Below are 26,134 nucleotides of genomic sequence, written 5' to 3' on the forward strand. Positions count from 1 at the left end.
GCAAAAACAAAGCTGTTTCAAATCAATGTGTCTGTGTATGTCTGATGTAAACAAAAGCATAACCTTTAGGATGTGTGTTCGTTTGTGAGGCTTGTAGCCCTCACAAGAAGTTATCTTATTTAACACAACAGCTGTAATCTTGGAAGAAAGAAACTCACAAAAAAACTTAAAATGTGCGACAAAATAGTCTCAAATTATCTTTAAATAAAGGCTAAAAGCCATCGGATAAGAGCTAAAGTCTAAAAGCTATCGGCTAACAGCTAAAGTCTAACAGCTATCGTCTAAAAGCTATCGCTAACAGCTAACGGCTAACAGCTAAAGTCTAACAGCTATCGTCTAAAAGCTATCGCTAACAGCTAACGGCTAACAGCTAAAGTCTAACAGCTACAGTTATTATTCTAGTTCGGCTCTGGGTGAGTAAACAGTTTATTTGTAATGCTCAGCTGACTTTATGTTTAGTTTATTTATTACACCAGTTGTCTTTAAGACAGTTTGAGTTGTTGTGTTGGTGCTCTTTACCATAGATATGGTTTTAAATATATGCTAACTAGCTTATTAGCATCGCCACTCACTGTGACGTAGCATTTTTCCCATTGAAATTAATGGGGTTCTTCAGTTAGCAGCTAACGCTAAGCTAAGCGACGGTTTAGCTAATTAAAATATATAAATATATATACTTTATTTAAATAATGATTTATCTTAAACTGGGAAATGATTGTGTCACAGCAGAAGTGTTTTCAGGCATTACACGAGTTAAACATATTTAAAAGATGCAATAAGATATAATAAAAATGAAGCATTAGCAGCAAGTTTACACACAGGACACATATGACTAGAGTATCTAAAGAATACACAATATACAGAAAATACTGCATACATGGAGTACATTAAACAGTCTCACTAGCTAATGTTTGCTTTCTGTGTTAACTTAGTGATAGTTAATGACACAGATAGCGTTATAACCGTGGTTCAAACAACCATTAATGTCACTTTCTATGTGAATAAAGTCATTTGAATGAAATAAAAGTGAACAAACTGTGAGCTGTAAATTAGAATGTAAGTTGCTACACAGATTATGAAGAATTATATCTAAATATTTGTATTATATTAATAATTTAATAATAATAACTTTTTATCGTAATGGTTAAAGTCATTTGCATGTAACGTTAATAACTATCTGACCTTTCTATCATTTTCTCCTCTGCTTAGCATCACATTGACTAAATTGATCAATTTGGAACATGTTTACGTCACAGCAGCATATATAAGACAAGGCACTGCACATAATGTGATAAAACACTAAATATAAGCAATATAAGTGTGTGTCTTTTATTCTCATTCAGGTGGAGGAAATACCTTAATTACTTTCTCTAACATTATTTATCCCACAGTATACTCATAAGTTATATGCATACCGTTTAGTTTGAGTAAACGCTCCCTTTTTACCTTCAGCATATTGTTTTAGTACGGTAACTCTTCTTTATTACCGTTAGCATACTGGTTTCTGTTAGGTAACTCCTTTATGTTACAGGATGAATCCTCAGTTTATTGACTTGTTGTTTCTAGTCTCCTCCTGACTGACAGAGTCCTGGAGCTGTGAGTTTCTCCTCTTCAGTGAAGCAGCTTTATTACTGTCTCCTATTGTCGCAGACAAAGTAGCATTAAATGGAAATACTCAAGTAAAGTAAAAGTACCTCTAAATAGTACTTAAGTACAGTACTTGAGTAAATGTACTTAGTTACTTCTCACCTCTGCTATGAACCTACGAAGTAGCTGTAGATTAGTTTTGTTGTGTCTGTCGGTTGTATTGAGTTGTGTTGTTTTGTGTCAGCTGTAGTTGTGTTGATTATTTCAGAGACCCAGCCGGAGAAGGAGAGCAGCATGGAGGAGAACAAGGAGACCCCTGGAGCTCAGGTCAGTGTGCACTTCATCACAATATATTCCTAATTCCAGCGTTTCCGCCAGGCGGGCGTCTTGCCGTCATTTGACGCCCTTATTCAGCTCGGAACGCCCTGAACTCGAGCCGAGGGCGTCCAAAAGAGTTTTTATTGCTTGAAATGACGAAAAGGACAAGGACATCCCTCTGTTGGAGGGGCAAAGGAGTCTGGTGGGATTCTTTTCGCCGCCAGCAAAGCGTGTTCCTGTGACGGAAAGTGTACTGCCGGCGAGCCTTGACGGGGGGTGCTAGTGGAGCACGCGCATGAACTGGCGAAACTGAGGCTCTGGTAAACTGTGGTAACATGAAGAGCCGGCTCTTCTTAGTGAGCCGAGCCAAATGATCCGACTCACTAAAAAGAGCCGGAATTCCCATCACTAATGCGTAAAGAGATAGTATCTATTAGGGACGGCTCAATTCAAAATTCAAGTCCAGGGTTTCCCACACATAGACTTTACTTGGGCCGCCCAGGTTTAACGGCCACCAAAGTATATTTCGCGACCCATTCATTATTATTTTGTTTGTATCCGTCCGCGAGCACGACGCCATCTACAATCGATTTACTAGTGGACAATGATCCCTCGCTTGCTGTACCTGTTCGCTCTGCTATCGCGTGGAGGGTCTGCTAACAAGCGACCAACAGAAAGGTTCATGTTAATGTTGTTGCACCTCACAAATGCCTAACACTGTTATCCCCAAATGAAAGATCACAACTTGTTTGGAAATATACAATATGAATGCACAATATGGTTAGATATAGGTTAGAACGTTGTTGTATACGATACGATAATACTTTAATTGTCAAATCAAGTCTGAAATGTGACTTGCATCACAGCAGCTCCATGTGTAACATCAACATAGACAAATAAGACAAACACAATACATGAGAAATTCTCTCTGCAGACCCATTCTCACAGCGTTTATCAACCTTTTTCTTACTCAATATCAAGCCACACTTATTGTTTTTACTTCGGCTGTGACTTTGTGTGTGCTCAGGATGAGTTTGGCTGTGTATCGCTAACAAGGAAACGACACCTCCACGGCACAACGTCCCGACCAATCAGAGCACACTGTGCTCACAGGGAGGGTGGGGGCTGGAGCTATTGGAGCTACAACGAGCCGTTAAAGGCAGAGAGTGAAATTCAGTGAATACACGTAGTTTACAGAGATGCTGTATGAGAAACCAATGTGAGTTTGGAAAATTGCAGAATATAAATCTATTCTAGTAGACCTCAACAATGGAATTATGATCAGTGGAAATGGCCATGACATGGGCCCTTTAATGTCCTTAGTCACATATGATTTATTACTTGGATAGATTTGTATTTCTTTAGTGGGAACACAGAAGTTAATATAGTCTTTGGTAACAGTAGTTTTTTAGTTTAATTTAGTTTTTAGTTTATTTATTATAGTGTCGTGGACAGTCCCCATCGATGAACTGTCACAAAAACAGTAAATGGAGCAGCTTTAGCCGACATGGCTAATTTCCAGCTGTTGTCCCCGGCCAGATGGTAATAGACAATTAGTATAGTAGTTATTTCATCTAGTGAACCTTCCTGAAAAATGTCCCAATCTGTCCAATCAAAACAGGCTTTCAACTGTTCCCTACTTTAATTTGTCCATGTCCTTATTACTTTCTTTCTGGTTGACTTCCCTTCAGTTTGGTCTTATACACTGGTATCATATTCACAACATTATGATCAGAGTTCAGTATTGGTGGTCTGTATTTAGACACACAGGCTACTTTATCATTAACAAAGCATTTGTCCAGGATATTGTCTTTCCTGCTGTGATCCCTAACATACTGCTGGAACCCAGGTAACACAGTCTCCAGGCGACATTGCTTCATGTCCCCGAGCACTATTGCCGGTGCATCGGGGTGGCTGAGTTGCAGCTCGTGAACACAGTCAGCGATGGAGCCGGCCGCTGGGAGGCACGTAAACAACAAACAGTAAAATACACCCAATTTCTCTAGGCCAGTGGTTCTCAACCTTTTTACACCAAGTACCACCTGAAAAATAGTTGGTTCTCCTATGAGCGTGACCGGCAAGTGTTTTTGTTACGTGTGTGACCTGGGCATTCTGATGAGTGATAGATGACAGTATGCCAGGAGGTTGCCGTTTCAACGAGCGTTGGCTAGCAGAAGACAAATACAAGCCATGGCTAAGACGAGGGTCAAGCCCAAGAGTAGCCTCCTGCAAAGTGTGCAAACATAACGATGCGAGAGTCTGCGCTGACGAGCCACACACCCCACGAAAGGTACGCCGTAGTAGAGCATTTTAGATTAGGCTAACGTTGCATGTAAAATACATGACACTTTTCTCTGTGCGCGGTAAAACAAGCTCGCCAAAATGGCTTCACTAGTCTGGCAGTATTTTAAGTGTCCAAAAATGACAATAAAATGGCGGTATGCAATGTGTGTGAAGCAGAAATCCTGCAGCTCCACCCGCTGTGACGGACCGGTGAGCGGAGCAGAACACACATTAAGAGTTAGACCTAACGCACTTAGCTATTTTATCTACCTCTGGAACAAGCTAAACTAGTTATAAATATATTTATTCTTCACTGTCGGGTCACTCACTACTGGATCAGTGAGCAGAGAGAGAGAGAGAGAGAGAGAGAGAGAGAGAGAGAGAGAGAGAGAGAGAGAGAGAGAGAGAGAGAGAGAGAGAGAGAGAGAGAGATAGAGAGAGATAGATGAGAGAGACACGGATCGATCAGAGAGAGATGGAGAGCTCGCGAGAGAGCGACTATCTAGGCTCGAGCGCTCTGTCTCGAATCTTACGGCGCGCTCTCTCTCTCGTCGCTCTCTCTATCTCCGCTCGCTCTTCGCTCTGTCATCTCTCTCTATCGCTACTCTACGCTCTCTCTCCTACGCTCTCATCTCTCGCTCTCTCTTTCTCGTCTCTCTCTTCGCTTCTCTCTCTTCTCTAGCGCTCTATCTCGCTAGCGTCTCTCTCTCGATCCCTATGAGCCCAGAGAGAGAACTTTAAATGGAAGTGCTTTTCCCGGCTGCTCTCAGCGTAACATCAGTCTTATCATGGCGTCGGTACAGCGGTATATTTTATATACATATATATTTTTAACTGTTGTTATAGAAGAGTGTGACGGCCCCAGGGCCTTTGTCTTACGGTGGAGCTGAAGAAGCTAATCAGCACGATCACGGACACCTCCGGACACTACGGCCCCAGTCTCTCTCCAAAGCGGCTGCAGGAAGACTAACTCTGCGATCCTCTCAACCACCTATCTTTGCATTTACCACAATAAATGTGCCGTGGTTTTGTAAACTCGTGTATGTCTCCTTGTCTTTCCGTTGTGGCCTACGAGCTACTCTCATAACAAAGAGTAAGTTATTTTTACCCGTTATAAACTACTACTGTTTGATGAGAAATCAAATCATGGTTTGCTATATATGAATTCAGGGAAGAAAGGATAGGCCTACTAAGTATTTCCATTAAACTTTATTTTTAGAAATGTACAAAATGAACATAAATATACATATATACACGGTATATCATCCATTCCTCCTCCTCTTGCCTGCGCACAGCCGGTGCGGTGCGGTGCCTTTTAGCACGAGGCCTCAGTAGTAGTAGAATCCCTTCCCCGTCATGGATTGTCCGCCAGGATCTGGCTGGACGAAATCAAATGCAAATCACAAAATATTAGAGAAACTTAGTTGTTTTAGATTCGTTAGTAGTAGTTGTGTAATGAACAGCTTGCCTGCTAATATGCTAACCTAGCTTTGTTTACCTTGGTAGCTAACACGATATGAACGTTAGCTTGGAGGAAAGGCAACTATAATGCAGTGTAATAAAACTACTATGAACAAAAGCTAGTGGTTCATATTAGGCTAGCAATAACGTGTTTATAATTGCAATCGTATACGGGTATTCTGCTACCATACAATGTAACTTGCATGAATACATTGTTTTGCGCTAGCATACAGCTAGCCTCGTTAGCTACATGCAGTATATGTACGGTCACAATGTACGGTAAACCGGAGTATACTGTATGAGTATTCCGTGTGTGTGACTGCAGACATTCTCCTGCCATGACAAACATGTAAGGCCATCTGCTGACATTGTAGTTGATATATTTAAACGCTAGCAACGTAGCATCACAAAAATGTTTTTCTGACCAAAACTAGCTCAAGCTCCGTGTGTTAGATCGCTACGCCAGCTATAATGTAATTACGTTTCGCGACTGACCGGCAAATCACCCGCAGTATACTGTCAATAGGTATTTTGTGTGTGAATGCAGACATTCTCCTGCTATGAGATACATGTATGCAAGGCCATCTGCTGATATTAGAGTTGATATATGGAAACTCTAGCAACTTAGTTAGCACAGTTAGCACTGTGTCAATGGCTTAGCAGTCCAACACAGTTTACACATTTAAACAGTCTTGTTTGATAAATACACAAATAACAATGCAAACTTACAGGTTGTATACCCAGATCTTCCCCTGCTCCAAACGGTCCAAACAAGCTGTGCATATCCGGCCTCAAACTGGGCAATGTTTTTGGAAGCTTTCGTCTGTGAAATGCCGGTTCTTCGAACCTCTGGAGGAGGAACACGCCGCTGCTGGTGTGGCCATAGCTCTTCGGGATTGGTCCATTTCGTTCCGGGTACCGCATGACATCAGGCGGTACCCGGAACTAAATGGAAGACTCAAATGGGCAGTGACGTATCTCCAACGAGGCGTTTTGGGGAGGTATTTTCTGTGTTAGAGTTTTACTCGCTACAGGGTGTACTTTGAGGGTTTTGACTCTGCACACCGTTTACATGCATAAAAACCTTCATAACACACAAGGGGACGGGTAATAACCGGAAAAGCATGACATGGGAGCTTTAAAGAATTAGTCACATTTAATCAAAAAAATGGTTATGTGGGATGGAATTGCTACCTTCCTTTATCTGGGCTTGGGACTGGCAAAGTGACCCAAAAGAGACACACTGGGTGTTTCTCAATCGTGAGTACGCTTGCTTGGTAGCACATGTCTGCCGAGCATCTTGCTTCAGAAGCGAAGCAAGAATACTTCCTGGCATTCGGAAAACGAAGAGTGGAACACGCTAGCAGGTGTGCGTCTCTCTCTCTCTCTCTCTCTCTCTCTGTCTGTCTCTGTCTCCCTCTGTCTCTCACCTGTCTGTCTCTCTGTCTCTGTACCTGCATGTTTCTATGGCCAGGCTGTGAGCACTTACGGCCCGTCCACACAGCAGCGTTAAAAAAATCTTGGAGGTGGGCGTATCTGAAGCTTGGGGATTTTTTGCGAGCAAGGCACCAACAACCAATCACATGAATCTCCCGCCCCCGACATACGAAGCAAAAAAGTTTGAAGTAAACTGGATATAAACTCCCCAAACAGGCGAAAACATACCACTGTCTCTGCCACCTCCCTCCATGCCTGGTTCCTCCGGTTTATATCCCGGTAGGTAAATAGGGACTGGTCATAAAGCACCGGGTGATTCCCGACCGCTAATTTCTCCTCCATTTTTTGGAATATGAGGAAATGACCTGCGGTATGTCTCTCCCAGCATACACGCGGTTTGATTGGCTAGCGCTTCCACCTCAGCTTCAAAAGTTGAACATTGCTTAACTTTGAATCCTGAAAATCCTGAAAATCTCCGCTCGCCTGCCCACAATGCAGTTCGGCGAAAAGTGAGGCAAAGTGACGTCACCCCATTCAAAGTGAATGGGCAGAAGCGTTTCAAGATTTTTTAACGCTGCTGTGTGGACGGTCCGTTAGTCTGTATGCAAAGGAGTCTGATTATTTTCGGAGTATGATCGGCACCACAGATCAAATCCGGGTACTTCAAAGAGAGATTCAGGCAATGTAGATTGTAGTAAGCGTTTCCGCCAGGGGGGGGGGCGTTTTGCCATCATTTGACGCAATTATTCAGCTCGGAACGCCCTGAACTCGAGCAGAGGGTGTCCGGAAAAATAAATAATTCGAGAGAAGATCGAGAGTTTCTATCGCTTAAAATGACTATAGGGAAAAAGGACAAGGACATCCCTCTGTTGGAGGGGCAAAGGAGTCTGGTGGGATTCTTTTCGGAGTATTGAAGATCGTTTCCCCGACATCGGCGGTGCCTGCCACAGGACAACACGAAACGTGCGCGATTTGGACGCGATGAGCGCGGAGCTCGCGCGTGAACTGAGGCTCCGTGATAAACTGTGGTAAAATGACTAAAAAGAGCCGGAATTCCCATCACTAACGTAAAGAGATAGTATCTAACAATACCCCCCATGTTTCTAAGCGGCTCCCGAGGGATGTCATCCAATAACGAAGAGCACAGATGGCTTGGTGTATTCGTAGGAGGCCGATCGCATTGTAGCTCTAGCATAGCCTCGCGGCTGTAGCAGCGTAGAGGCCGGGGCTCCTCGCCATACCTGTTCGTGCTGTCACTCAGGTGTGTCTTGGAAAGTTGTATGGCCAGGCATGGTCTGCAGAAGGCAAATGTAATCCACAGGATCAAAAGCATGGTCTCTCAAAATGACGTTTCATAAAGACACGACAAAGTTTAGACAAAAAAACACAAGACGAACGGAGCATACTGAGACTCGCGGTGACAGGATGCCGTCTCCCTCTGTCTCCTGTATACCAGAGGTGGGAGTAAGTCATACATGTGCAAGTCCCAAGTTACTGGGGTGTGTGTGTGTGTGTGGTTTTCCTTCTATAAAAGTCACAGACATGAATACATAGGTCAAGGCAGACTGGTTCACAGACTCTCCTGTTTTGCCGATCCGGTGCTTGAACAAATAACTACACCCCTACACAAGTCAAGTCTTTTTATCAATGTTAGTCAAGCAAGTCTCAAGTCAAAAAATATGCGACTCAAGTCATGTGACTCGAGTCCCCCACCTCTGGTATATACTGTGGTTAGAATGTTGCTGTATCAAATATAATACAAATATAATAAACCCAAACAGTTTATAAGTAGTATTTTGTTAACTCAAGGTTTATACTAAGTGAGTTTTTATTGTGTTAACTTGTGTATTCATGCTTTTTAGATCAACTTTCTCTCTTTCTCTGTCCGTCTGTTCTAGAAACCGAAAGGAAGAGAGAGACGTCACAGCTGTCAGAAATGTGACAAATCGTTTACAACATCTGTACATTTAAAGCGCCACCTGCATATTCATACTGGAGAAAAAACGTACAGCTGTGAAGAGTGTGGGACAACTTTCACTAGATCAGATGCTCTCAAAATACATCAACGTATTCACACGGGAGAAAAACCGTACAGCTGTGAAGAGTGTGGGACAACTTTCACTACATCAGGTGATCTCAAAATACATCAACGTATTCACACGGGAGAAAAACCGTGCAGCTGTGAAGAGTGTGGGACAACTTTCACTAGATCAGGTTCTCTCAAAAGACATCAACGTATTCACACGGGAGAAAAACCGTACAGCTGTGAAGAGTGTGGGACAACTTTCACTACATCAGGTGATCTCAAAATACATCAACGTATTCACACGGGAGAAAAACCGTACAGCTGTGAAGAGTGTGGGACAACTTTCACTACATCAGGTCATCTCAAAATACATCAACGTATTCATACTGGAGAAAAACCGTACAGCTGTGAAGAGTGTGGGACAACTTTCACTACATCAGGTCATCTCAAAAAACATCAACGTATTCACACGGGAGAAAAACCGTACAGCTGTGATGAGTGTGGGACAACTTTCACTACATCAGATTCTCTCAAAACACATCAACGTATTCACACGGGAGAAAAACCGTACAGCTGTGAAGAGTGTGGGACAACTTTCACTACATCAGGTCATCTCAAAATACATCACCGTATTCATACTGGAGAAAAACCATACAGCTGTGAAGAGTGTGGGAAAACGTTCACTACATCAAGTGATCTCAAAAAACATCAACGTATTCATACTGGAGAAAAAACCGTACTGGTGTGAAGAGTGTGGGAAAACGTTCACTACATCAAGTAATCTCAAAATACATCAACGTATTCACACGGGAGAAAAACCGTACAGCTGTGAAGAGTGTGGGAAAACGTTCACTACATCAGGTGATCTCAAAATACATCACCGTATTCATACTGGAGAAAAACCGTACTGGTGTGAAGAGTGTGGGAAAACGTTCACTACATCAAGTAATCTCAAAATACATCAACGTATTCACACGGGAGAAAAAACGTACAGCTGTGAAGAGTGTGGGAAAACGTTCACTTCATCAAGTAATCTCAAAATACATCACCGTATTCACACGGGAGAAAAACCGTACTGGTGTGAAGAGTGTGGGAAAATGTTCACTACATCAAGTAATCTCAAATCACATCTTCGTGTTCACAAAGGAGAAAAACCATAGTGGTTTTAAGAGTGTGGGAAAACTATGAGAGCCAAGCTAGCTGTTTCCTCCTCCTGATGTCCTGAGAGCTGTAGTTATATTTTAAGAGTCTTTCTGAATTGAAGTCTAATTCAAATAAAGCTTATTTCATTCAAATGTGTCTTTTCTTCTGTGAGATATCTTTATGGATTTCCTTATGACTTGAGTCTGATTTTAAAAGTGGTTTAATATTTCTGAGTCTGACTCAAGCAACTTAAATGTTTGCTTTTGGGCAAAGTCATCTGAACATTGTGTAATGTGCAAGTAATGTGGCACTCTACCTTTGTCCCTATATTTAGATAAACAAATTAATCCCCATTATTGCATTTAATCATTCATATTTCACGACACACTGTTACTGTAGCACTGACCACTTTATTGTATAAAGTGCATTCAATTGAAAACACCATAGTGTTACAGTTCAATTATGTACAATTATAAATACAATTATGTACATAAAAGTATTTACATATAATAAATAGATAATTAACGCCTACAATATCAGAGAAATTAGAATGTAACAATTGCACTGATGGCTCTGTGTTTTTTGTCACCAATATTATATTTTAGTTTGCACTGCCTCCACGGCTATGGTTATGGCATGATAAATGTAAAGCGTCTTTGGGTTCGAGAAAAGCGCTATAAAAATCCAATTTATTATTATCATGATAAGAACTGCTCTGTATTCCTAAAGTTTGACCTTTCTGGCAAAATATTAAATTGATTCAGTATAAATGATGGCAACAGCATAAACGAAGGTAAACACAGGTAAAAAAGCTCAAGTGGATACAAATCAGATGCATGAAACACATTGACTTTTGTTGATCACAGGATTTATTTTTCATCAGCAGGTATGAATCAAATGTTAGGGTATCAATGACTTCTTGTAAACTAACATTTGTTGTTATGCAAGTCAACAACAACGTGATCTCACTCCACTGCAGACGAAGAACAGGAATGATCCAGCTATTGAACCCAGTTGGATTCTTTAGGACTTTTTCTGAGCAACCATTCACCTTCATTGATTCAGTATAAAGGATGGCAACAGCAACAACATAAACACAGGTAAAAAAGCTCAAGTGGATACAAATCAGATGTACAATTATGTACAGGGAGGCTGTGGCGCAGTGCGTTGGTGTTGGGATCAGGGGAGCACAGGTTCAAACCCCACTGCAGTCAGCATGTCGTGTCCCTGGGCAAGACACTTCACCCCACAGTATTGAGTATGTAAGTCGCTTTGGATGAAAGCGTCTAACAAGTAACATGTAATGTAATGTACATAAAAGTATTTACACTTTTTACATTAATGACGTACATATGAATGAAAACTATTTACAATGTACATCAAATATAAAAGTCGACATGAAAAATAAACTTCACCCCAAATTGCTCCTGTGGGGATTGCCAACAGTATTGAGTATGTAAGTCGCTTTGGATAACAAGTAACATGTAATGTAATGTACATAAAACTATTCACATTAATAACGTACATATATTTACAATATACATAATAAATATAAAACTCAACATGAAAAATACAAATGATAAACATTTAAATGACTATTTACAATATTTACATAGCAACAGGCCATTGCTTCAACTCGTCAACAACAGCTGTAAAATGTTGGTAACTGTTGTAGACTGTGTTCTCCAGACCCTTTGATGGAGACATCCTCTTCACAGGGCAGAAGACTTTGCGCCTGTACTTTTTGTGCCCCTGGGTGGGTTGGCCACAGCACGTGCACGACGGCAGCTTTTGAACCCGGGACACTTTGGCTCCTACTCCCGAGGGCTCGTCCATCCCCTTGCGCTTGTAAAGCGTGGACCTTGCCCAGGATGAGGGAATGCACTCAAGAGTAGTGGGGACAGACACATCAGCAGACGGTGTTGCCTGAATGGCAGGCAGTAAGGGCATTGAGGAGGGGCCAGCAATGGCTGGGGTTGGCAGGCAGGATGGGGGGAGGGAAAAGGGAGGGCACAGGTCTGGCGATGGTACTGGTGGCAGGCAGTATGGGACGTCCAGCAATGGCAGGCACGATGGGCCTCCTGGAAGGGCCAGCAATTGCCCGGGTTGCTGTGGATGGAGAGGGGGAGGACAAAGGTCTGGGGGCTGGGGTTGGTGGCCGTGGCAGTGACACAGGTGGCAGTGATGTCTGAGGGTGTGAGAGAGGCATGATCATGTCCCTCCTTCCCTTCAATGACTGGGTTCCTGCCGTGCTGGGTGTCGGTACGTACTGCATCAGCGGGTAGTCTGGTGGAGGGAGGAGTGCTGGCTGGTGTGGCGCTGGAGGCAAGTGGGCAGAGGAAACGGAAGTCGTCTTTGAAAGCATCGCTGGCTGGTTGGTCGCACGCAGGTTGAGGAGGCGTTCTTGAGCGCGGATAAAGTCACGCACCGTCTTAATGTTTATCTTTGGCAGCGGAAAGCCTGCTTTAGACAAGACGGGATCGTCCACCAACACTCGGTGCTGGATCCTCTCGTACGCCTTCAAGATAGTGGTCTTCTCAGGGCTAGTGTGAGAACCATGTGGTGACTTCAACCACAGCAGTTTCACCAGCGTGTACATAAGCCTGTTGTTCATTGCACTAATGTGCTGGTGCGTAGCGAATGCCCATCTTCACGCGCTGTATCACAGCAGCATCGACAAGGTTGTGCCGTTTAGTGCGGCAGTACCGGGTGTTGCCCCAGTGCGTTCTGTACAGCTGGTTGAACTTCTGCTGCTGTTTGTCGTGGTCCTCCACTGCATTCCAGGCAGTCAGGATCGCGTTCCTCTGCACGGTGCATTTTTTTTTTAATCGGCCCTCACTCAGTCAATTAAAAAAGTATAATGACTTAAAGGGGACCTATCAAATGCACTTTTGTACGTCTTTTATACATGAATATGTGTCCCCGGTGTGTCAGGGAACTCACCAAGTGTCAGAAAACACAACCCTCTCTCTTTTACTCCATACCCAAATCTCTAAAAACGGGGCTGCAACGGATCTGATAAAGACTGATACAGATTTGAAATTGTTCTGACGTCAGAAACAGGGAGCTCCGCCTATATGGCCAACTCTCCACCTATCAGGGGAATGAGAGGTTGCCGTGGCATGGTAACAGCATGGTAACATGACGCTCGTGCCACTTCCCCCCCTGGTCAGCTGCAGCTCATGCAAAGACAGGGCTGGAGGAGAGCAAAATGAGGCATGGCTAAAATGCATGATCTGTTTGGTATTTTGAAAAAAAAAACTTCACAGACAGGTTTTATATAGGTATGGCCCTACAATATATTATTCAAATATAGCATGGTAGGTCCACTTTAAGTATAATAAACTTCTGCTTGTCTTATATTGTACTTCTTAAATATATATGTTCATATATATTACACAGTATTCATGTGCTAATGAGCCCAATTTTCAATTAAATTCAGTCAATTAAAGTTGAAAACATCTTCTTGCAAATCTTATGTTGATAAGAAAAAAGCCCAATAACAAATGTACATAACAACCTTGAAATATACCCTTCATATTTCCTCTTATCATAATCAATCTGAAGCTTCTGATTTAAGGAATGAGCTGCCAACACAATAAATGAAACCCTCTGCAGAGTGTTGTATTTTTCTGTAAAAAGTCCCCTCTAAGTTTGTTAGAAAACACAGCGGTTTCTGAGGGTGTTTTTCACACGGCAGGAGATGAGTGATGACCAGCTTCTATGTTCCTCTATCTCATAAACAGGTGGGAAATATAACCAGCACTAGTACTGGTCATAATAAGTGTGGTTTATTCACTGACATTTCCTGTGTGAAGTGGAAGTTGGGTGAGGTGATACACACACTCCTCCCTGCTGCCTCCTCCTGCTGCTGGCCTGTTCACACATCTGTACTTGACTCCCTCCCAGTCTGATGCTCACTGTCTTGAATCTCCTCGTAGATCTGCTCAGGTTCAGCTTCGTCATCGTTGGGGGTTCTCTTTTCTCTGTTTTTGAAGAAGTGTCTGAGGGTTATGATCCCCAGAAGCCAAAGCAGCCACAACCGCTACTCGTACGGGTATTTGCCAAAAGTCAGATGGTCGTTGGTTCTCTGGTTCTGCAGTGGTTCCCTCCTGTCCTCAGTCAACACCCTGTCCATTGTTTCTCTGTGTGACTGGTTTAAATCCAGCTTCAGGATCCACCATGTTGAGATCCTTCATTACTTCCAGATATATCCGGTAGTTATTACACAAATACATTCTTTCAAGATCGGTCGTAACATTTTCCATCACCAGTGAATTATCTGATCTGAAAGCAAAGTGCTTGTCAATGATGTTCACTTTGCCATTTTCTATAGTGACAAGAGGCAGAGTTTTACCATTACCATCCTTATACAAACTCCATTTTACATCTCCTTTCTTATGAGGACAGGGCAGTGTAGCCTTCATGCCCGGCAGCGCTGTTATTTTTTCAGGAACAGCTGAAAAGCAAAAAGCAGAAAGAAGTTACACATGTATGGACCCAACAGCCTTGACAAGCTGGACAATTGATTTGCTCATGGTGGTTTTAATTTATAGTTTTTCTATATTTAGAAAAAAAAACAGGCAAACCTAAGAAACAAGTTACATTTTTGTCCGTGCTAAATTCTACCGAAAGAGCCTGTTAACTCAAATGTTTTCATTATTTTTCTTTTTCATATTATGCTCATTTTCAGGGTCACATTTGTATTTTGTACGTCTACTGTAATGTGATGCTTTAATGTTCAAAAAGCTCTTTCCCAGAGAAACGGCCCCTCGAGGGAACACAGGGATTTCAGCCTCTGCAGACCATTTACATGCACACAAACCTGTGTAACACACTACAGGAAAGGGAGAACCCCAAAAAGCAGAATAGAGCCCCTTTAAGCTACTAAACAAAAGATTGTAAACTAAAACACTTTTTCAACATATCACAGAGTAAAACTTGACATGTCTTTGACTTGATTTATATTATTCATTTCAATGTCGAATCATCCAGATTTATGAATATTTTAATAGAAACATGTTAAAAATAGATATTCTTACCTGTATAGCTGATAGAGAAGCATGCAGCGAGCAGCAGGAAGTAGAGACAAAGCAGCATCTCTGCAGCTGGTGAACTCTGCTGTGTCAGATACAACTTAGTCTTCTTTTTAATCTAAGAGGAAGTTATGAGTAATATGGCTGGGGGTCGAAAAGATCTTGAGTGATTGGCTGTTTTATACCGTGTGGAGTTTCTCTGTGCAGTACAGGGAAAGGTTGAACTAATCAGATCTTAAAGGTCCCATGTCATGGCCATTTATACTGATCATATTTCCATTGTTGAGGTCTACTAGAATAGATTTACATTATGCAATTTTCCAAAATCACATTGGTTTCTCATACAGCATATCTGTATAGTATGTGTATTCACTCTCTGTCCTAAACGGCTTGTTGGAGCTCCTGCCCCCCCTCCCTGTGAGCCCAGTGTGCTCTGATTGGTCTGGACGTTGCGAGGCTCGTTGCTGCTCGCCGCTGCTGCGAGGAGCGGACAGGTTTCCGGGTCGGCGATACAGCGAGAACAAGCGAAACTCATCCTGAGCACACACAAACACTCACAGCCGAAGTAAAATCAATAAGTGTGGCTTGATATTGAGTAAGAAAAAGGTTTATAACGCTGTGAGATTGGGTCTGCGGAGAGCATTTCTCCGCGATCCCAACAGTCTATTACCAGCATTCAGGGAGCTCTATGCAAGTGGCCAAGGGATCCTGAAAATGTATTCCTCCTTTCATGACATGGATATAGTTATATACGCTTTAATATCTTGCCATTTTGATTAGTGCAACTCCTTACAATAGGTATCATGCATAATTCTTGCTCCCCTCTGCAGCTGGTCAAAAATGATTGGGGTATAATAATAATAATAATAATAATAATAATAACTTGGATTGATTTGCCTTTCAAGAAACCAAAGGACACATGGACTCCCTGTTAGTTAGCCAAGGGATCCTGGTGTGTGAGGTGCTCCACGGATTGGTTCATTTGGGCCAATCCGGTCATTTGTTGTTGATTTGGGTGTTCACACGTCACAGAACCCAGGAAGCAAACAATGGAAAATGAGAAATCTCCAACGAACGCCAGTACCTATCGGACATCCTCCACCCACATGCCCCACTGCGGTCTTCAGACTCTGGCCTGCTTACCACCCCCTGCACCAAACTGCGAACCTTCGGGGACAGAGCCTTCAGCGTGGCAGCCCCCACCCTCTGGAACGCTCTCCCTGCGGAGATCCGCAACATCCCCACACTTGACACCTTCAAAAGGGCCCTCAAGACCCATCTGTTTACTAAGGCCTTTGGCCCCTAAATCTATCTGTTGTTTTGTCTGTCTGACTGGTTGTCTGACTGCCTTTTGTTTTGTTATGTTTGTTTTTGCCCTATTCTTCTTTGTTAAAGCGACCTTGGGTCCCATGAAAGGCGCTATATAAATCCAAGCTATTATTATTATTAACGAGGCGTTCTGGGGCAGCACAGACAGGTCTTTTCTGTGTTAGAGTTTTACTCGCTACAGGGTGTCCTTTGAGGGTTTTTGACTCTGCAGACCGTTTACATGCAGAAAAACCTACATAACACACAAGGGGACGGGTAATAACCGGAAAAGCATGACATGGGCCCTTTAAAACGACATTTTCTTCTGTCACTGTGAGAAAGGACATCTGCTGCTGAAATATTTAATAAAGTGATTTGCACCATTTCTCTTTCACTCAATTTGACTGAAATTAGATCTACAGTTAGTCTAACCATTGCATATTATTATACTGTATACATGTTTTTTTCAGTACAGTTTAACCATGTAGCACATATGTACAATCAGTGGCGTTTTTATATGTACAAAAGTGGTGGGGCACAAAAAACTTAGATGTCTATATATAAGCTTCTGCAGTGACGTGCAGTGAGGTTCATGGCTGGTGAGGCACTGGCACTGACTCTTCAGGTTTACAAATATTATATTTTGTCCTAAACCAAAATATAATATTATTTTCAAAAGCTTTTTTTGTCTGATGCTTCGATTAATTTTAAACGGACAGTTCAACAAAAGGATACCCAAAAAATGTAATTTTATCATTTAAATATTGAATTGTTCTCTCTTAGTAAGATCCCATTTAAAAAAAATTGCGGTCTTACCTTGACTTGAAGATGAAGTCCATTTGCCTATCCTTCTGGACAAAAATTTCTATAACTTTTTTGTAAAAGTCCTCCTTATCTTCTTGTAGTTTCAAAAGTCTATCATAAATCTAATCGATAGATTTATGATAAAAAAATTATAAAAGTAGGGTAGACATGTGGATGTTATCCGGCTGAACAAAACGTGCATTTATCTAACAGGTACGTTTCCCACAGATCTTATTTACAGCTATTTTCTAAAATTCTATGGAGAAACCTCATTGCTTTTTTGCAGCTTACTTCCTGGTTTTAGGACGCGTCACTGCAGCTCTCTCGTCTCCTCTTCAAGCACCACACTTTTCGCGGCACACGTACTTACAGCCAATCAGCTCTGAATGATGTGAGATGACGTATGGTGGGGATGGCAGCTCTGTGCCCCTTTGGTCTTCTTTTTTTTGCCACACACAATACATTGAAAAATACTCTGAGCATGCGCAGTGTAGTTTTTACAGTCACCGTTCACTTTGACAGTGAGAGGGAGGGGCACGATCAGGTTTTGTCCCACATGGCTCAAAACGGCACTGTAGACACTAATTAGAAGAACACAGACTAAAACAGCAATGTACAGACGAATCAGATGATTAAACATGACCTTAAAATATATTTTATATATTTTTTTATTTCTTTTTTTGCATCTCTTTGCATTTTTTGTAATCATGTGTAATACTTTCTGCTGACACTAGGTGGGGCTGTGCCCCACCTGCCCCTAATGACCAGTCGCCACTGTGTACAATGTGCACATATTGTACTCACACTACCCCACTGCATTCCTTAGATACTCTATTGATATACTGTATTATTCCTATTTTATTTCTACAGGTATACATACTGTATATTTCAACCATATTCGATGTAAATATTGCTATATTTTTTATTTTATTATAGTTTTCTTAAGATAGTTTTTTTTATCCGTGTTTAGAATTTTGTTTTATTTTATGTATGCACCAAAAACACAAAGATAAAAAGAAAATTCGGTATCTTTTATTTGTATTCTTATCCCTGCGTGAACTCCCATCTGCTCTACCCTCATTACGTGAACTGGTATTTGAAACATCAACACGTCACTGCTTCTGGTTTTCTCAAAGTACATTTTCCGGCGAGAGGAAATGCTGTTCTTTATTCCAGACAATTATAGTACAACACATCGCCTACCCTAACAACTAAACATAGTTGTTTAAATAAAATATATTATTTACACTCTGCAGTTGTTAATTAGCTCAGATGCTTCTAGGACTTGGTGGTGTTGGACGGCTGGCCGATCTTTGACAGATCCGCGAACGACACGTTGGCCGAGCCTCGCTTCGCTGGTTTGGCCTGAAAAAGAGAAAGAAACAAACTAAATGTAAACAATTAAATCACTTTTCTTGATGAAATATCTCCTCTGCTCACGCATCTGATGGATAAGACACAGCAGGGATTGTTTCTGATAAAAGGTGCGTACATTTTTGGTTATTTGGAATAAACAGAAAACAAGTATTTGGCATATATACGAGGCAATAAACATTTGAAGGAATATCATAATGATGCACATACAGTTTGATAAAGACAGTTGAATTCTGGGAATTGTAGTACAAAAACACCAAACTAAAATGGCATTTTTCTGCTTCCTTTTATAGCACCATTTAAGTAATCAAAAATTCATTTAAACTGCAACCATGTGCCAAAGTTTAGAGTATTTAGTATAACAAATCAATTATAATTCCAGTGTAAAATATTACATATAACTCAATGTAGCATATACCTAAATGACAAAGGCCAGTGATTTTGGCCAGCGTCGGACCGATACCAATACTATCTATCAGACTGGTGCCTCCCTAGAGCAAAGTACCAACAATAAAGACAAATAAACTATAAACAACAACCTTTAGGAGCACTGTGTGTGTTTGTGTTCCCCTTGTGAACACCTGAGTTACCTGAGACTCGTGAGGCTTCCAGCCGATCATGTAGAGCAGGGGTGTCAAACTCAAGGCCCGGGGGCCAAATCCGGCCCGCGACTTCATTTTCTGTGGCCCGGCAAGAGCTTGCAAAGAATATAATACGTTTAATATACGGTTACATGCCACTTTACAGAAGCAGGTTGCCCATAAACTACATGTCCCACAATGCATCTCGTTTTGTGACATGCGCACTGAAGAGACTTGCAATGATTTGCCCTGGACTTCTGCTTTCAGACGTAGTTAATTACTAAATTATTATCCTATCCGATAATAATCCAATTCAGAGGCAATAATGTAATATAATACATTATTTTATATATATATTATATATATTTAGATATGTATATTTATATAGTTACAACCGGCCCTTTGAGTGCAACCTTTATGCGAATGTGGCCCGCGATGAAATTTAGTTTGACACCCCTGATGTAGAGGATCTCGAAGGTAACAGGTGTTATGCCGTAGATTGAAGCCTTGCCGTAGATTGAAGCCCTGTCCGCGGGGACGCGCACAGGTGACGTCATCGCCTGTATTGAGTTTCGCCGAGTTTTCAAAGCTTTTTTCTCTCTTTTGAATGATATATTTCACATCAGATTAAACAGCAAACGGCTGAATAAATAATGTGCATACAATTGCAAGGTTGCTCGTTTTAAGGAAAGGCAATGAAAGGATAAGATGTCATTTGTCAGTATAGTCCTATTTCTTAAAACCTTCGCTGTTGTTTAAGTGTCTGATACTTGATAACCACGAATAGTAAGCAATGATATAACAGTAATGATATAACATATATGATAATGTAAGACACTGTGTTATTTTCAATCAAGCCTAAAAGATAATTTGTTCAAACTAGCTCCACTCGCTTTAATTGCTCCTTTGAATGTAATTTTCCTCTGTGGTTTCCTACTCAACACATTTTTGTATATATATATGCCACTCATATTTTATTTTTTATTTTATTTTAAGGTGACATTGAATGTTTTGAAAGGTGCCCTAAAATAAAGTTTATTATTGATTAGTGCCTATATCACACTATTAATGTTCTTTATTTTAGACTAGGTTTTTCCTGGTGTCAATAGGGAAGATCTGCACTGTTCTCTACATAACATGTTCAGCAGAGCAGGTATTTCTCCTGCCAGATATGGCACCCCCCCTACAACTTTGTCCAGGACAGTCACAACTTCACCAAAATCACATTGGTGTTTGCTGTTCCCCTCTAGTTTATGCTCACCAAAGCATTTTACTCTGGGCCCAGCAGGTGAAAAATTAAAGAGGGGCTGTTTTTTTTAGCTTGTGTTTAACCATCTGATTTATCCGTGCGCGTTTTCCCTCTTTTGTCCCACTTCGCTTTCCTTACTAACAAAGGGGCGGGAACAGAAAGGTCACGGGACGGGAGAGGTGCACGCTGGGAAAACACGTGTAGTGGAAGACCAGAGAAGTATGGCTGCAGTTTTGTGATTATTGTTATTTTTAAACGATGTTTCAAACACATTTATTGTTTGAAACATCAAACAATAAATGTTTATTGAGATGAGCACTATACATGCTCAGTGTTGTGTGTATTTGTCAGCTGCTGTCTGGGTTTCCCGCCGTTACTGTTCATATTCAGTGTTTCGGACCTATTGTTTACATGTTGACTGAAACCGAAGCACAGCGCAGGATTTCTGACATTTATCTCAGTTTTAACATTTCATTTTTAGATAGCAGAAGTCATAACTGCTCTATATTTCTCACAGTGAAAAGACTGGGTTTCTGTTGGTCATTACATGCTCACTTAGTGATCCAGTCACAGCTTCAGTAATACCCAATGACTATTTTAATCGTTTTATGTGGTTTAAATACATTTACTTAAGTACTACACTTTAGTAATGTATGTGTTCTTTACTAGTGTTGCATGCATACTATTATATATGATACCGATGTGGGTCATTCTGCAAAACAAGTACTCTTACTTCAGTTATTTAAAGTATATTTGTATGCAGGATTTCACCTGTAACAAACCATTTTTACACTGTGGTATTGCTACTTTTATTTAGGTTAATCTGAATATACCCCCCCTTATTGTCTTCAAGTAATAGTTTATTTTGTTAAATGTAAAAGAGGTGTGTTTAAAACTCATATGACAAGCGAGACTACTTAATTATTTCCAAACAGTACAATTTAAAGCTGCAAAACATAGGTTTAAGAAACGTTGTCAGTTTTTCTGGAGTAACCTAAACAGTTAATTGATTGTCTCAATAATCTTCAGTACATTATCAGTCTGTAGAGGATAATCAATACTAGCTAGTTTGTGTTATAACAAGGTTTATAGAAACATACATACATATATTTTCAGTTCTTGAATCACTGTTGTCTAGCTTTCACCATTACCTATACCAAAATCAATACTTGTTCCCAATAACCTCTTCAGGATATGTGTATTGAAACATGCTATCATTCTTAATTGAACAGCTTTTTAAACACATGCTTGTCTGTCTTCTGTTTGGTGCACTAAATACACACAATCTTCTGTAATAAAGACACTCATACACATGATATAAGAAAGAAGCGTAGTGCTTGTTGTCCATGTGACTAATCCAACAATATGTCCTTTCTCTATTGGTCAGGTGACACGTACAGTTTGCCACCATGTCGCCCAATAAGAAGGGCGGCGATGAGCGTTTCCTCCGGGTTCAGAAGGACCCCAGATTTTGGGAGATGCCCGAGATAGAACGCAAGATCAAGATCGACAAGCCTTTCCAGTCCATGTTTCACGACAAGCGCTTCACGGAGAAATACACGGTGGACAAGAGAGGCCGACCCATCAACCAAACCTCCACCGAGGACCTGAAGCGCTTCTACAACGTCTCCAGCTCAGAGAACGAAGACGACGATGAGGAGGGTGTGAAGAGCAAGAAGAAGAAAAAAGTGAAGGTGGAGAAAGAAGTGAAGGAGAAGCTGGTGAAAGTGAAGGTGGAGAAAGAAGTGAAGGAGAAGCAGGTGAAGGTGAAGGTGGAGAAAGAAGTGAAGGAGAGCAAAGACATTACAGCTAAAGGACCGCCGCCTGAACGAGGGGTCAGAGTCATAGAAGAGGGTGAGTAGATGTCTCTGAGGCTCATATTCACTGATGCAGGCTGAGGAAACGAGCACAGATTCAACTTAATATATAAGAAGTAGGTTTACACATACAAGGAATTTGCCTTGGTGTATAAGGTGCATACAAAAAACAGGTAAAGAAGGGAAAAAGTAAGAGAAACAACCAAAAAACGATTAAAAAAAACTAACTATTATATGTTATGATATAGAAAATAATTTACATGTAATCTGGATATCCCAAAAAACTATGTACAGTATTCTATGACAACATACTCAGAATAATACAATAACATATGTGCAGTATTGATATGAAAAGGGGAAAGATGTGCAGATACTAAGAGAGGTAGCTCGTGTGCAAATGTGCATGTATTTCAATAGATTTGCTGCAGGAAACCAACAATAAAATAACTATAACATTGAAGCCAGAGCTTTAGATTGAAAGCCTGGTTAAAGGTAGGGAAGGTAATTCACTTCAGAAACACTTTTTGTTATATTCCATGGAATGCTCTTAACATCCCGATAACAATGAATACATGAAAATCTTTGACAATAAATACATTAAAACATGTCATCTGTGGAAGCCGTGGCGCTGTAAAAAGCACGACCAATCATCTGAGCCGGCCCGGCTAAAATAACTGGATGGCCTACCTGCCTGTCAGCCTTCCATCTCGTGCACAAACTTCTCTCGTGCCCTCATAATGTTTTATTTGTGCATCAACATATTAGACATCAATAATAACATTGTTGGGCCGCCGCCTGAACGAAGGGTCAGAGTCATAGAAGAGTAGATATTCACCCATTCAGGCAGCGCAAAACAAGCACAGATACTATTAACCCTCTGAGACCCACATAGGACATTTCCGTTTTTGTATGTTTGTGTTTTGCCTTATAAATTGTAATTTCTTTACAGTTTAATCAAGTGTTACACATCCCAGAAATCAGCACAACCTCAGCCAATGATATGTGTCACTCATTAGAGACGTATACACACTATAATAGGGGATATTTGCCCATAAATAACGGAGCTTGAATCTTTTACTTATTTCATTAAAAAGAACTGCAAATCCAAATATGGTCACTTCCTTTGTATCAGCAACCAATCGTGAAAGTACAAAGGGGTGTTAAACCAAAAAAACAAATCTCATTGGCTGGTGTCAATTTCTGACAACGTGATTCGTTCACATGCGTCACGTGGTGTGCTAAAACACTTCCTCGTTTAGCTTTCCGCTGGAAATTTAAAGGGGACCTATCATGCAAAATGCACTTTTGTACGTCTTTTATACATGAATATGTGTCCCCGGTTTTCCAGGGAACTCACCAAGTGTCAGAAAACACAACCCTCTCTCTTTTCCTCCATACCCAAATCTCTAAAAACGGGGCTGCAACGGATCTGATAAAAACTGATCCAGATTTGAACATTCCTCTGTCGTCAGAACGGAAGAGCTGACCTATCAGGGGAATGAGAGGTTGCCGTGGCATGGTAACAGCATGGTAACACGACGCTCGTAACTCGGCCCCCTCCTTTGCAGGGGGGCGTGGTCAGCTGCAGCGCATGCAAAGACAGGGCTGGAGGAGAGCAAAATAGAGCGAAATGAGGCATGGCTAAAATGCATGATCTGTTTGGTATTTTGAAAAAGAAAACGTATAAATATACCTTATATAGGTATGGCCCTACAATATATTATTCAAATATAGCATGATAGGTCCACTTTAAATATCAAAATGGCAACATTTGACTTACACCTGTTTACATGCTACTCTGACAAAAATAATTCCCACTTTGGTTTGAATAAAGTATAATTTTCATCTACATCTAATCTCCTAAATAATCCCTGCTCATTACTGCCACCTGCTGACTAACCCATAATAGCACATATAATACCCATTTTAAACAACACTGCCAAACGATGTTAATAAACTGTGAGGGGACAATACAGTTGCATTGTATCATAAATAATGCTCTTCCTGATTTAGGGAAATTAAATTGTGTGGAAGACCATTTCTGGAAAAACAACATCATGCTATCTATAGCAATTCATTGATGGTAATTAGGGGTCGACCAATATGGCTTTTTCAAGGCCGATACCGATACCGATTATTAGTAATCAAGGATACCGATAACCGATATTTGGAACCGATATACATTTGCAGTAAAATCAGAAAATCTTGGTGTCAAAATGTAGAATAACACAAACTTCTTTGAAATGCCTTTTTATGTTTAATGAACTTTTCAACATCTTAAAACTGGTTTCCTCTCTGTGACCCTGAGTAAAGTAAATAAAATAAAAACTACTAAAACTTGTTCTGAACTTCTGATATTTGAGTCTCACTCATTTAGTAGTCCCAATTCAGCAGCACCAGATTGTGGTGCAGAAAGCAGAGTTGCTGCGAGGCTCCACTAGCAGCCGTCACAGTCCCAGTCGTCCCAGCGCGTCACAGTTTCTCCGCTGCGAGATATATATATATATATAAGATTCTTATATATATATATATATATATATATATATATATATATATATTCTGAGTCATTATCACATCTTTTTAAAGCTCAACAAATACTTTTCTAATTTCAATGTTTTACTTACGAGGAAGAGTTGTCCCTCTCCCCGGAGTGTCTCCGCCTCACTGTCCTGCATAACTGGAATTTTGGAGGGTGAATCCATTTTGCTGCAGGAAAAAACACAACACATTAAACAATAAATAAAGAACACGATACATTAAAGCTTCAAGTTCACTAATGCAAAGTTAGCTCTACGCATGTCTAAGCTGTGGACCTAAAGATTAATACTTAAGTAAATAAGCATAAACAACCTGTGATGCTATTCAAATAAATTAGTGCCAAAAATGCATTATGCATACACACAAATAAATAACATTTGTTGTCAAAGCAATGATAAACCTGTGAGTTGGATGTAGAAAACAATATACATGTTTTTATTTTAAAGTAAATTCAGATTGAACATAGTAAAAAAATGAAAATGATAGTTTCCCTCCAAAAAAACCCCATTACTTATAGTGAACACCAAGGGCGCCGGAAGTGGGGGGGCCAGGGGGCCATTGGCCCCTCCACTTTTCAGCCCTGCCCCACATTTTCGCAGCGGCGGATGCCGTGGAACACTGTACAAATCCCGTTTCAATAATTCCCCTCTACTCTAAAGTCGCATCTAAAACGCGATCTGATCTAGCTGTGTATATTTTGTTATGTTTGATTGTTATATTCAATCTCATAGCTACAGGCATTTTTTAAGCTTGTAAAGCTCTCACTCGCCACTCTGCTCTTCCACAGCGCCGCCCCCCCTCCCTCTGCTGAAATTATGAATGTAAGGCTTATAGTAATCATAGATAACACAGCAGGGTCCGTTACAGTTTGTTTTTATCTGATTTCAAATAAACAAAGTCTTGGCTTTCAGAATATTAAACTTGTTTCGGCAAATTCAGATGATAAATACAACGTTGAAGCTTGTAACGGCATAATTACAAGCGGAGAACGGAGTAACTTTACGTCACTGCAGGCATAACAGCCGGTGTTTCTCGTGAGTGTTTTCCCCGGGAAACAAACACAATACACACAAACGCAAAAATACACAAACACACACACGTATATACACACTCACACTCGCGGGCTTCCCCTATCTTCCCTTCGTACTATTTTGATCATTTGCTCCGCTAAT

General features: G+C 40.9%; 2 protein-coding genes and 1 pseudogene across 3 annotated transcripts in view; 2 read left to right on the forward strand and 1 right to left on the reverse strand.

The window, feature by feature from the left end:
• LOC117481731 overlaps positions 1-10,348 on the forward strand; it is a 29,561-nt pseudogene extending 19,213 nt beyond the window's left edge.
• The window catches only part of LOC117481734 (E3 ubiquitin-protein ligase TRIM39-like), a 937,572-nt gene that overhangs the window by 600,088 nt on the left and 311,350 nt on the right, over positions 1-26,134 (reverse strand). The gene's annotated exons all lie outside the window — the stretch shown is intronic.
• Positions 20,754-26,134, forward strand: part of esf1 (ESF1, nucleolar pre-rRNA processing protein, homolog (S. cerevisiae)) — a 72,930-nt gene continuing 67,549 nt past the window's right edge. The window contains exons 1-3 of one of the 2 annotated variants that reach the window (XM_034129584.1): positions 20,754-20,826; positions 21,995-22,301; positions 22,341-22,461. In XM_034129584.1, coding sequence (XP_033985475.1) covers positions 22,017-22,301; positions 22,341-22,461 — 406 coding nt within the window. In that variant the 5' untranslated portion in view covers positions 20,754-20,826; positions 21,995-22,016. Of the gene's footprint in view, positions 20,827-21,994; positions 22,462-26,134 lie in introns of both variants that reach the window. The other variant, XM_034129581.1, reaches the window with a different exon arrangement.

The sequence above is a fragment of the Trematomus bernacchii genome, unplaced genomic scaffold (genome assembly GCF_902827165.1).
Source record: "Trematomus bernacchii unplaced genomic scaffold, fTreBer1.1, whole genome shotgun sequence".
Lineage (NCBI taxonomy): Eukaryota > Metazoa > Chordata > Actinopteri > Perciformes > Nototheniidae > Trematomus > Trematomus bernacchii.